Consider the following 12,461-nt stretch of genomic DNA (forward strand, 5'->3'; position numbering starts at 1 on the left):
AGGTTTGTAGCCCAGTGATTAAAGTCTCTGGCAAAATTCAGCTTTTTAAACTACTCAATTCATAATCTTCTTGTAAGCAGGGAAAAGCTTGAAAACAAGCTGTAAATGCTCAAAAAAAGATGTTTTCCAGTGAAAACACTGAATTTCCCCTTTATTAAAAAAAAAAGAAGAAGAAAAATATTTGAAGATGTGAAGGATTTTTATTTACAGTCGATTCCCTTACAGAATAGAAAACTTAATTTTTTTCAGACAACCCCTCTTTAAGCTGGATTTCCAGTCGCTGGGTTGTAAACACCTTCCTGGGAGCACTTTGCATTCCTTCCTTTTGCTGGGTTTTCCTTTGGCTGCGCGGGGGTGTTTTTTTTGGGAAGTGCTGCTGAAAGGATATTTTCGGGGTATCCTATAAGAACCAGACACACTTTTTTCTAGAGGGAAAAGCCTTCCCGAGGGATTCCCGCGGGATGGGAGGGATGTGTTGGCTGGGAGCGCCACCGCTGGGTTGGAGGTTGTTCCTCCCTCTGCCGCCTTTCAGCCCCGCTCGGTGCGTTTTGTCTCTGGTTTGAACTTTGCCTGGGTTTGGGTTAACTCAGTTGTAAATATTACCTGCACTTTGGGAGCTGCAGGAGAGTGAACCGAGCAAGGGAAGGTGGAAGTCGCCAAAGAGCAGCTGGGAATAAAACCAGAAATATTTTCTGTGGGTTCTGCCAAACCCTCAGGGAAAGCTCTTTGGTTTTAACACCCATCTGTCACCTCCTGGGCTGTGGAGCCCTTCCAGATGAGTGAAGCACCGGCAGGACTCAAAGAGCCAAAAGGGCTCCGTAGGAGCCCGAACCACTACTTTAAATTTGGTTTAGGACATCCAGATGTTTTCACTGAAACCTATTTTACCCCTGTGTTTACCAGCTTAACTGCTCTACTTTTTAAAATCTGGGTTATTAATTAAAAGCGATTCCTCCTTGGGCTTAAAAAGTTAATCAAGTTTGCCATTCCACTCGAGCAGAACGTTTTTGTGCGCACTTTGTTGCCACCGAGAGCCAAAGCCAAACCGTGCAGCTTCTGCCAGGAACAAAGAGCCACCAGGAACGGGGACACAATTCCCGGAGCGGCAGCTCCGCTGGCCGGGCAGGAGTTGCGGGTGTTCAGCGCTGGTTTTTATCACATGCTGGGACAGGGATCACGTGGAGAGGCGGAGAATCAGCCCTGCAGAGCCCGGCTGGCACCGTGGAGCTGGTGGGGTCTGCGGAGCTTCTGTCCCGATGGCCTCGGTGAGCCAGGATCAGATCCACAAGGTAAGGAGCTGCTCTCCCTATGCAGTGACACTGCTTGGAACAGTCACTGCTGGTTAACCTGACCCTGGAATCCGCTTTACAAACACTTCATATCCCCCCCCAGCTTCTCGTATTATGTTAATTTTGAGTGTGTGAGTGTCGTGCTGACAAACTCTTCCAGAGGGCAGCTTGTCCCGCAGAGCTCTTGGAGGAATTTCTCCCGTGCCCCCTCTGGCTGGGCTGCTCAGCTCTCAGCCCTGAACTCGAAATCTGCCTGGCAAAGGATAATCTCCAGGGATATTCTATATAAAGAAACTGTAGTGCCAACAGAGTTCACTTCATTTTTCTGAGGGATTGTGTAGTCAACCGTGAGAAATCACCCAGGGATTTTTTTTTTTCCTGAAAGAAAACAACGCCTTCCAACTTGTAAAGGAATCTCATCCTGATTTGGCACGCAGGAATGACTGCTCTGTTTGTGTTAGCAGGCTTGGTCATTTAATCTTAGATAAATTATCCTTAAACCACAAAGGGTGAGATCTCTGCTTTGGGGACTGAGGGGTTGAGGGAGTTCTTAACTGTTTGGAGTCTCAGCCTGGTAATGAGCCTCTTTTACAAGAGAAAGAAAAGATAAAGAGCATGTCGTAACGTGCAACGTTAAAAGCAGTTTGTCCAGCTGCAGGGCTGAGGGCTGGATGATTTTCACCCTGCAAATCGAACTGTTTTCTCCTGCCTTGAGCTGCTTCCCCCGGGGGCTGTGCAGGGGAGCAGCCACCCCGTCTCTCCCAGTTCCACAGGGATGGCTTCCTCGCCCTGGAGCGCTTTTTCAGCACGGAGGAGTGTGACGGCATGAGGAGCCGCATCCAGGGAATCATCGAGGGGATGGAAGTGCCCCCGCACTGCCGCACCGAGTTCTCCACCAGGGAGGAGGAGCAGCTGCAGGCACAGGTACCGGGAAGGCAGGGCTGGAGCACTGGGAGGAGGAAGGGACAAGGGACATCGCTGCTCAGGGAATGGGACTCTTCTTTTAACTGAACACCGTGAGAGGACTTTGCTCTCCAGCTTTCTGCTGGTGTTTGGTGGGGTTTTATCAGAGGGTGAAGGGAAGGATTTGTGACTTTCAGCCCCCGGTAGCCACAAGGAGCTCTCACAGATCACTTTGTACTTGTTCTGCAGGCAAAAAAAATGGTTATTTTCCAGGCAGACAGCAAAAGAAAAGCAAGGGCACCCTCTGTGTGAGAGGTTCTTGTAAAGCTCTAATCAGCACAAATACATTTAGTGTTGTAAAAGTCTCTTTGTGAGTGATTTTTTTCACTGTGTTTTGTTTATGCTGCATCTTGGTGGGGAAAAAAGATGCAGGTGAGTGTTAATGCTTTGATTGAAGGTTAATTTATGTTTTTGTGAGGATGCTCTCTTCACTGGGCTCTTATCCTTGGCAGGGGAGCTCAGATTATTTCCTAACCAGTGGAGACAAGATTAGATTCTTCTTTGAGAAGGGTGTTTTGGACAAGAAAGGTAAGCCCTGGCCTGAGTTTGCCACAGGGAAGAGATGAGAAAAGGCTGAGTGAGGGGTCAGGGGCCAATTTCCAGCTCAAGGGATGATTCCTGCTTTGCAAACATTAAATTCTCTTTTGTCCCTTTTTTCATAGGGAACTTCCTAATTCCAAAGGAGAAGTCCATCAGCAAGATTGGCCATGGTATGTTAAAGGTTTGGGTTTGGAAGGGAGTGGACAAAAGGGCTGTGGTTTTCAGCCACGAGGGTTTATCCAGACCTGCTCTCTGTAAATAACTCTGCAGTTCTCTCCATGCTGCCCCTCACTCTCTGCCCTCACAGGGGACTTAATCTTCTGTTCCAATCCTTTTCAAAGAGCCCTTCTGGAGGTTTTTCAGCCATGCATAGCTCAGAGTCACTGACATGGGAAAGGCTGGACTTCAGCCCTTGGCTTTTTATGTAAGAGATTTGCTCTGACAAATTTACCACCCCAGAATGGTCACATTTGGTGCAGATCAAACTGTGCCTTCTGTGCCCAGCCTGGTGCTGGGTTACCAATGCCAAAGCTGAGCCTCCCTCCTCTGGTGTCACCAGCATGTTTTCTTTACCCTTACTGGCCTCAGTCTGACCTATTTCCTCTCTCCCAGCTACTGGACTTGCTTTTGATGCCTTTTGTTTTCAAACAACACATGGAAAATGAGAGCAGCATTCACTGAGTCTGCAAACACGTGAACTTTGTTCAAATTAAACTTCACTAAACTTGGACAGGCTCTAAACAGTACTGAGAGTTCTTGTTCTGAGGTTTTCTCAGAAAAACACTCCCCCCTTCCCAGGCCTGCCATTCTCTTACACTTCAGCTTTTCCCCAGGGGAAGCAAAACCAACTGTAGATTCCTGCTGACTCTGCAACTTAGCCATTCAAAAGGCTTCTCTAGACTTGATTTTCTGTGATTACTCCTTTTGGTCAAGTCCACCCTCATCCCTTGCTCAGGAGCAGCTCTGGCTGTGGCAGTGAGCTCAGTGATCACAAGGAGCTGGAGGCACAACTCCCAAGTCCTGGCTTTATGGGTTTGTCAGAGCTGGGGCATAGCAATGTCTGCACAAACAGCTCTGACCTGCAGGCTGTGGCTCTCTGAAGGGCATCAAAAATAAACTGTAACTTGGTTTTGTAGTACTTACTCTTCTGGTAGGTCTTAAGAACTGTGTTTTTAAGGGGTGTGTTCACCCATGTGCCTTGGGGTCATGTATAGTGGTTGTCACTTGCAAAATATAATCACGTAACACTCTTTCTTTTTTTTTTTTTTTCCCTCTGTTATGCACTGTTTTTTTATTTATCTACAGTTTGTGATTATATTTATGATCTCTAATGCTGATTGTGTGATTGTACAACCCACGAGTGTCCTGTCACCTTAGGTGTGATAACCCATGTCTGTCCATCCTGGGAGGGGTGAAAGTTTCTGGCTGCAATTTACCCTGCTTGGCTGTGGCCTCTGCAGCTCGTCCTGAGAGCTGCCAAATTCCCTTCTGTTCAGGAAAGCTTCAGTCTGAGCCTTTTTGTTCCCCTCAGCTTTACATGCTCACGATCCTGTCTTCAAGCAAATCACCCACTCCTCCAAGGTGCAGGTGAGCTGTCACTGCTTCCTAGAATGGTCTGGGGGAAAAATAAATACCTTATGGAGTAGTTAATCTTAAATTTTCTAGACTCCCAGTGATAGTCAGTGAAAGGAAATTTAAGTATCTTCACAGAATAATGTTTTATAGTGTGCAGAAAACTGCAAACATAAACCTTGGAAAGTTCTCTTGCAGGAACTGGGAAGAAAACTAGGCCTGGAGAGACCAGTGGTTGTGCAAAGCATGTATATCTTCAAGGTACAGTGGTTCAAGTTGTCACTCAAGGAATAAGACCCTGTTAGGTGGGAAGCTCTGAATCTCTTCACACATCACCTTTCTTTCCTTGCAGCAACCTGGCATTGGTGGTGAAGGTGAGACTTTTATTATCTCTACATCACTCTGCAGGGAATGCTCCTTTTAGGGAAGGAATATTACCAGGAAAAAAAAGGCTGTGAGTTTGGTGGTCCAAACCTCCTTAAAATTATTTTAAAAGCCCACGTTTTTCAGAAGTGTTTCTGCATCGTGTGCAGCTCGAGCCAAGAGCTGCTGTTACACTTTGCAGGAGCCTGAAAGGTGGTGTTTTACTGCGAGATTTAATTCAGATGGCTGGGCAGGGGAGGACACTGAGCCAGGGAGGTGCAAGCCTGGAGTCCTTCTGGTTGAACTGAATTCCTCAGGGGTTAAAAGACCTGCAACAACCCTCTCTCCTTGCAGTGACACCTCACCAGGACGCCACCTTCCTGCACACGGAGCCCCTGGGCAGGATCCTGGGCTTCTGGATTGCCCTGGAAGATGCCACACAGGAGAATGGCTGCCTGTGGTTCATCCCTGGCTCTCACACCAGTAAGAGTTGTGTGTGTGTGTGTGACCACTACTGGGTTACCACTTCTGTTTTCAGCACACTGAGCAGCTTTAAATTACTGCTAAAACACCTAAACGTTCCCCCAGTCAATAGTGCTCTTCTGATTTGGAGGCACTCATCCCTCAAATCCTGGAGTCAGCTGCACTTGGATTGTGATTTGTGCTCTTACAGAAAGGATAAATGGACCAAAGGTTGGCTTTGCAGAAGCCTGGGACTGTTTGTGTCCAAAAAGGTCTGTTGCAATGCACAGAAGGGGCCAGAAAGGCAAACAAAAGGCAGTTGTTTATCTGTTTTCTGCCACAGCTGGAAAATCCTAAATATTGGCTCAATGAAAAAGACCCCACCCAGATTCCTAAGGACAAATTGAATATAGCAATAACAAAGTCTGATAAATCACAGATGTTGTCCCTCTGCTGTGCACAACCTAGTTAGGTGTTTAATTGTTGTGTGTTTGTGGGTTTGCAGATGGAATTACCCGGAGGATGGTTCGTGCACCTTCAGGAGCCTCAACATGTGTGGAGTTTGTAGGGTCAGAGCCAGCCTATGATGACAGTCAGTTCATCCCTCTGCCCATAAAAAAAGGTACAGACAGCCCCCAATGTGTCACTTGACAGCCCAAGAAAACACAAGGGAGCTAAAAATTGTATTTAACCCTTCCCCTAGAAAGCTGGAACTCACCATTTGGAAAAAACCACAAAACCAGCAGCACAGGGGTTTCTTCCCCACAGGTGGGCTCATCCTCATCCACGGGGAAGTTGTCCATAAGAGTGAGCTGAACAGCTCGGGGTCCTCTCGCCACGCCTTCACCTTCCACGTGATGGAGGCCGAGGGCACCACCTGGAGCCAGGAGAACTGGTAAGGTCTGGTCCTCACGGGCACCTGAGGAACCTGCAGCCAGGAGGAGCTGTCACGGGGGGGCTTGCCTGTCACAGTTTGTTGGCAGTGCCCTACTTAGCACTGATTCTGTACCTGCAGAACCGGACCAGCCTCTGAAGTTTGGGTTTTCTCTCTCCCTTCCTTCCTTCTTTCCTTCCCAGGCTCCAGCCAACTCCTGAGCTGCCCTTTCCGTCCGCTCTACACCTGAAGTCGGTGACTGGCTCTGGAGTCGATAGCTGATCAATATTCCTGATTGTTCCTTCACCTTCCCCTTAAACACACCCTTCCCTTGTGGCAGCTCTCAGGGTTAATTTATCCTCGGAACAGGGACCTTTGTCCCAGCCCTGCAGGAGCCAGAACCTTCTGCTGCAGCAGGAGCCCTGCAGGGGGAGAGGAGCCACCCAGGCCTTTCAGTAGGGAAACCTCTTCAGTCTTGAGAACAGACCAGTAAAGACCATGGCACCTTGACTGGGACCAGTTAAGAAGTATTTCTCCTTGCAGATTCTTGGTGTTTTCCCCAGTTTAAGAGCTCAGGTGCATTTCTTGGCTGTGTTGATTCCAGCAGTGCAGGTGAACGTGTCATGGGAAGAAGGCTGACTTTCACCCTCCTGTTGTTGGAGTAACAGTGATTTAAAACCAACCCTCTTGTGGGCAAGATGAACCAGGAACTCTGCTTTTTTAATAATCAATCTTCTAAGCATTCCCAGCAAACTGTGGTTGTTGAGTGTTTGATCCCTGGGTGTGGTAATTAAAAAAATATGACAGTTCTTAAAGATCCATGTTGAAATGATGGGAGCAAAGAACCTCAATCAAACTCCTTGCACTTAATAAAAGAATAGAAATTCTCCTTTTCATCTCCATCATCTTTTCTTTGAGGAAGACACAGTGTGACCTCCCAGCAGATGGGGCCAGCACCAAGTTGTCTGATGAGCAGTTTGAACTCTCAGTATCCACAAGAACAATTTCTACCCCTGAAACCTCACCAAAGCCAAACCAAGCAACAGCAAGGAATGTTTGGAAACACAGGTCACATCCAAGGCAAGCTCGAGCCTGTGTCCTGAACTGAACAGAAGCTGTGTAGGTGGAATTTCATCAGCCCTGATGCAGTGGCAGCCCTGAGATATGGGCCTGATGTCACCAAGGCATGAATTACATCAGAGTTAACATCAGAGCTGTGACAGAGTGAGCCCAGTTCTTACTGACTCATCCCTTTCAAATGGATATTGCTCACCTCTGGCTTTTGTTTGAGGTGAATTTCGTTTCTTTAAGGGAAAAAGTTTCCTTTTCACCCCTTTGGGCAAAGCAGAGTAGGTTGAATCCAGCAAAGAATTCCTCCCAGAGGAACAACTCAGGTGGCTGGGGCAGGAACTGGGGAGCTGGGTAATGACAACAGCAGCACCACTGAATGCAAAGTTTCTGCATTCAGAAACTGCCTGTGCTACAGTTTGTTTGAAAGCTGGGAGCAGGGTGGAAAGAAGTGACTTTCCTTCCCTGTGGTGCTGTTTTATTCCATCAGTGGTGAAGGCTTTGCCTGTGTCTTTCCATGAGAGGAGTTAAAATAATTTTGAATTCAGCTGAGAAGGGATGGTTTGTCCTCTGGTTCTATTGCACCACAACCTGCAACGTGCAAAGCAAAAATCTGGATTGATTGGCAGGATTTCCTGCCAGAAAGCGAAGGAGACTCAGCTCAGCCCAGTTACTGAGTTTGGTTTCCTACAGAGAACAGCTGACAATGGATTTCCTTATTAACTGGCTCTGGCCAACTTTGGCCTCCTCAGGAAAAGCAGCACCAAATCCCAGGAGCCCTTCCCAGGCAGGGGGTGAATTGGGCAGTGCTGCCTCTCAGTCCTGGCTCGTTGCAGGGACACAAACACAACTCTTGGATTGTGGAGCCAGTTCTGCTGAGCCAGAGATTGGTTTCACCCACCCCTGGGTCTCACTCTCAGCCCAAGACAGAGTCTCAGCAGGACAGTGTTGTGGGAAGCACTTTAGACACCCCCTCCAAAACTGTTCCCAAAAGTGAATTAAAAAGGGGTCAGAAGTTAACCTGATAGTGAGAAGAGACTGTCAGTGCAGAAGTGTTTCATACATAAAAATAAGGGTTTTTTTTGCCACAAAGTAGTAGTTGTAATTGTGATTAAGTGGGCAGAATTCAATGGCTCCACTCAATTTGTTGATAGAAGGATTTCTATAAATTATTTAATTAAACATCTGGCTGAAAAAGAAACGTGAAAAGTAGAAAAGTGCAATAGTAGTAGAAAATTTTATTGACTTGAACAGATTTTTCTGCTTTCAGAATTAACGTGTAATTAGTTTTAGCTGTGACTTTGCTTAATTCCCCCCCCCCTATATTCATTCCAAATGGATTTAGAGATTAAAATCTTGGGAAAGATAAAGCATTCTTCTCGTTGAGTACAACTTCAGGGCTAAAAATGTACTGCTGGTATTAGCAGGGCTTGGAATGAGCAGTGTCTGACATTCCCAAAGCTTCCCCCCCACACCATGGATGTGTGCTGAGTTTGGAGTTGTGTGTTTGTGGTTCTTGCAGATGGACTGGACTCATCTGCACTTTTGTACCTGCTCTGAGTGCCCCCCCTTGTTACCAAACATGCTTTCCATGGTGCTCATGCAGAAATGGGAGTTCCCAGGGTCACTAATACAAGATGCAGGACTCAGTACAGAAAACAAGGTACAATACACAGGTGGCAACATCTGAGAGATCTGCTGATTTATTTTTTTCCCCTTTAATTGACTTACCTCTTCTTCCTCTTGGCCCCCAGAAAAAACTTTGGTAATTGGATTATTAAACACAGGCTGTTTTTTATCAGTCCTGTTTGTTGCTGTGAGAACCTAACTCGGGCTGTTTTCAGCAGGGGGGAAAACAAGACCAAACCAAACCCTTTATTTTAAACAAGTCTCATTTGTGATTTTTAACAGATTTCTCTGCCGTACCAAAAGTAGTGTTTAGGTCATTACAGTGCATTTCCTAGTACCACTTTTCTCTAGGAAGGGAGAAACCTCTGTTCCTGGAAGGGCTTCTACGCCATGAACATGATCTGGAGGTAGAGAGGCAGCAGCAGGTTGTCAATTTGGGTGGTGTAAGCTTCCAGCAGGGAAACCAAACTCACAGATGCCAGAATCCAGGCATAGCTGGAGTTCAGATTCACGCTGCTGTCAAAGATCAGGATCAGGGCCACGGCGATGATCTGAGCGAAAATAGCTGTCATTGTCCCTTCTAAGGTCTTCTTTGTCCCTGGCCATTTGATCTCCCCCATCGTGCTGCCAAAAACAGAGGCAATGGTGTCTCCTACCCCCACTGCCAACACCCCCGAGTAGGGCACCAGCGCCCCTGCCCCAGACAAGGTGCCTTTGGGAGCACAGGGTCTGGGGAACAACCACACCGGCAGGGACATGCCGAGGAGGAGATAAATGTGAGTCAAGATTAGGGGGCCACTGTCCCTTTCATCCAAGAAGAGAGACAGCAAATGCCTGAGGGTTTGGCCGAAGGGTTTGATCCTGAAGTACCGGACGTATTCCAGGAAGATGAACACTGCCAGGCACAGCACTGCAGCAACATAGAGCAGCTGCCGGTCGTAAATGAGGCCGGGGACGTAAGTGGCTACAACAATGAAGTGGAAATACTTCCTGGTGATAGTGGAGGCCTGGTGCTTTTTGGATTCAGACGATCTCTTTGCGTTCTGGTAGAAAACCACCCCGCAGGCTGAGGCAGCCAAGAGGGTCCAGTACACGAGAAGGTAAAGTCTTGTCTGTGTCTGAAACAGAAACTGCAGCAGCCAGAGCAGAGGGTTCATGTGGATGAGTCTGTACAGCCAAGGCATGATGACCCCTAAGCCCAGCACCGCTGTCATCATGTGGAAGAACATGGAGGAGATCCACGTGCCCGAATCCATGAAAAGGAAGAGCACGGTGAAAAAAAGACCGAGGAGAACGACTCCGACAACTGCCACCAGAAGGAAGAAGTCAATGGGATCCCCTTTGCCCTCGACTACGTTCAGTGAGCGTTTAATGAGCCGGTTGAGGACAAAACTCACGCCTCCGAGGACCAGCAGCGCTTCCCCGGGAGTGAAGCAGCGGGGCAGCAAGTACAGCAGGATCATACTGAGGTAGACAAAGATGAGCAGCACTTCCAGGACCTCTATGACTTCTGAGACAGCCAGGGAGTGCTTCATGGTGTAGACGATGACGCTGCCGGCCATGCCGGTCAGGATGCAGGTGTTGGTTGGCACGGGCTTGGTGATGCCGACGGCCAGCACCGACAGGAAGAGCGCGAGCAGCATCCCCGCCGAGGCCACCACCACCCCGAGGCGCTCGAAGTAGACGATGCCGGCGGCGCGGCAGCGCTCCTTCATGACGATCCCCAGCAGGGGGATGACCATGCTGGCGGGCAGGAGCCCGCTGTTGGCCGCCCCCCGGAACTGGAACACGGCCCCCCCACCTTGGAGCAGCCGGTCCCACTTGAACTGCACGTAGAAGGCCTGCAGGGCCAAGGCCAGGGCGCACCAGGAGAAGCGGTCCCACACCACGCCGTGCACCGCCAGCACGATGGCAAACACCACCAGGGACTCCACCAGCACCGGCTTGCTCAGCATGGCTCCAGCTTTCAGGAGCTCTCCCGGGAGTCCTGAGGTGCTCAGGTGTCCGTTAGGAAGAATTCCCTTCCATGCTACTGCAATTCCTGTTGAAGAGAAAAGAAAGAGCAAACAGCTAGAGCAGCTTCACTTTAAGAGCAGCTTCACTTTAAGAGCAGCTTCACTTTAAGAGCAGCTTCACTTTTAGAGCAGCTTCACTTTTAGAGCAGCTTCACTTTTAGAGCAGCTTCACTTTTAGAGCAGCTTCACCTTTAGAGCAGCTCCCAGGAAAGGTTAAAGCTTTTGCACATCCTCTTCTCCTGTCAGTACCTTAATTCCTGTTTTCTGAGGCAGAACCCCCCACTCTGCCATTATTCTGGCCCCCCTTTTGGGACCTTTGAAGGTCTCAGTTTCTGTATTTCTGTTGGCTGATACAGTTGTGTGTGTCCCAACTAAGGCACTGCATTGCCCCATCCTTTCTGGCCCAGCAGCAAACTCTCATTAAATTCTGCTCCCCAGGTCTCATTGCCAAATCTACACCAGCTCCCCGAGAAGTTTTCTCCACGTTCTGGTCTGGGTTTTCACTCAGTGTTGAGTGGTGTCACCAGCCCCTGAAGCTGACAGAGATCTCAGTACCAATATCACTGAGGAATATTCCAGTTTGTACCATCAAGCTCCCTCCCACTGTGTGTGTGTCTGCGAGGTTTAGTTATTTATGAATTTGTACTGAAAACTCCTAATTATTAATAGGTTGTTTTTGGCATCCTTGTTCATGCAGCCTGAAATACTTGATTGCCAAACTTCATTCCATGCACTGTTGCTACACAGCTTGATCAGGCCCTGGGTGAGCTTTTGCCATCACAAGTCGTGTTGAAACAAGAGAAGAATTAATCATGCAGTTAAAAAACCCCAAGTCTGGTCGATATGTACCCATAACTAATGATGATTTTGGGGTCCCACTCTGCTGTACTGAAGAGGGGGAAGCTTAAGGCTTATTTGAGAAGAGGCAGAGTAAATCCACCTGCCAAAGGCTGGGAGTCCTGCCCCTCAGCCTGGCAACGCTGAGGTTGCAGCCCAGCTCTTGTATCGATAACGGGACAAGACAGCGACCCCCAGCCTGGCTGCAAGACAAGAATTCCACCCTCTGTGAAGTCTCTGCTCTAACACAGCAGCTCGGAAAGCTCTGACCCGTGAACCTGCAACACGCTGCGTTTCACTGCTGAATTATTTCATTTTCTCGTGCCTGCAGCAGCTCCTTCCTCCGCAGCTCTCGGGTAGCGCGAAGCTCCTCAGCGCTGCCGCTCCCTCGTCACGGAACGGGACCCGTCGCATCCCGATTCGAGCCACACCGAGCGTTTTCTGCCCGTTTCGCGATCCGCCTCCAGGCTGCCCCGGGCAGGGAAGCTTCCCCCTGCCGTGCTGCCGAACGCGCGGTGTCCCTCGCCTCGCTGCAGCCCCTCTGTGCCCGCTCTGTTCCCCGCGTCCCGCCAGCCGCCTCACCCACAACCCAGCCTTCGCCCCGGGGAACCTGCGGCAGGGATCAGCGGCCGCGGCCGCCCGCGGGAGGTGTCGGAGGCGCTCCCGGGCGCTCCCCGCTCCCCCCGCGGAGCCCCGCCCCGACCAGCCCCGATCACCCCCGGCCGGCCCCGGGAGCGGAGCGCGCACCCACCTCTCAGGACGCCGCCATCTTGGCGCCGCCGCTGTCACATGACCCACCGGCGGGCAGGGGGCGTGGCCCGGCCGCACCACGTGACGCCGGCGCGGGAG

General features: G+C 49.5%; 2 protein-coding genes across 3 annotated transcripts; one reads left to right on the forward strand and one right to left on the reverse strand.

Annotated features, from left to right (window-relative positions):
• Positions 1 to 1,048: 1,048 nt before the first annotated feature.
• Positions 1,049 to 6,952, forward strand: PHYHD1 (phytanoyl-CoA dioxygenase domain containing 1). The gene is made up of 11 exons (XM_050320026.1): positions 1,049 to 1,289; positions 2,055 to 2,213; positions 2,705 to 2,780; positions 2,915 to 2,962; positions 4,324 to 4,379; positions 4,563 to 4,625; positions 4,717 to 4,738; positions 5,082 to 5,210; positions 5,695 to 5,811; positions 5,958 to 6,084; positions 6,267 to 6,952. The coding sequence occupies exons 1-11, from the start codon at positions 1,257 to 1,259 to the stop codon at positions 6,343 to 6,345; spliced, it is 909 nt and encodes a 302-aa protein (XP_050175983.1). The 5' UTR covers positions 1,049 to 1,256; the 3' UTR covers positions 6,346 to 6,952.
• A 1,193-nt stretch (positions 6,953 to 8,145) lies between these two features.
• Positions 8,146 to 12,407, reverse strand: DOLK (dolichol kinase). Of its 2 annotated transcripts, none has more exons than XM_050320024.1 (2): positions 12,364 to 12,407; positions 8,146 to 10,801 (listed from the first exon to the last, which is right to left on the reverse strand). In XM_050320024.1, exon 2 carries the CDS (start codon positions 10,713 to 10,715, stop codon positions 9,144 to 9,146), a length of 1,572 nt encoding a protein of 523 aa, XP_050175981.1. In that variant the 5' UTR covers positions 10,716 to 10,801; positions 12,364 to 12,407; the 3' UTR covers positions 8,146 to 9,143. The 2 variants fall into 2 exon arrangements, with proteins under 2 accessions (XP_050175981.1, XP_050175982.1); XM_050320025.1 differs by lacking the exon at positions 12,364 to 12,407 and adding an exon at positions 11,025 to 11,839.
• Positions 12,408 to 12,461: the final 54 nt, after the last annotated feature.

The sequence above is a fragment of the Myiozetetes cayanensis genome, unplaced genomic scaffold, assembly GCF_022539395.1.
Source record: "Myiozetetes cayanensis isolate MyiCay16 unplaced genomic scaffold, myiCay2020 scf23, whole genome shotgun sequence".
Classification (NCBI taxonomy): Eukaryota; Metazoa; Chordata; class Aves; order Passeriformes; family Tyrannidae; genus Myiozetetes; species Myiozetetes cayanensis.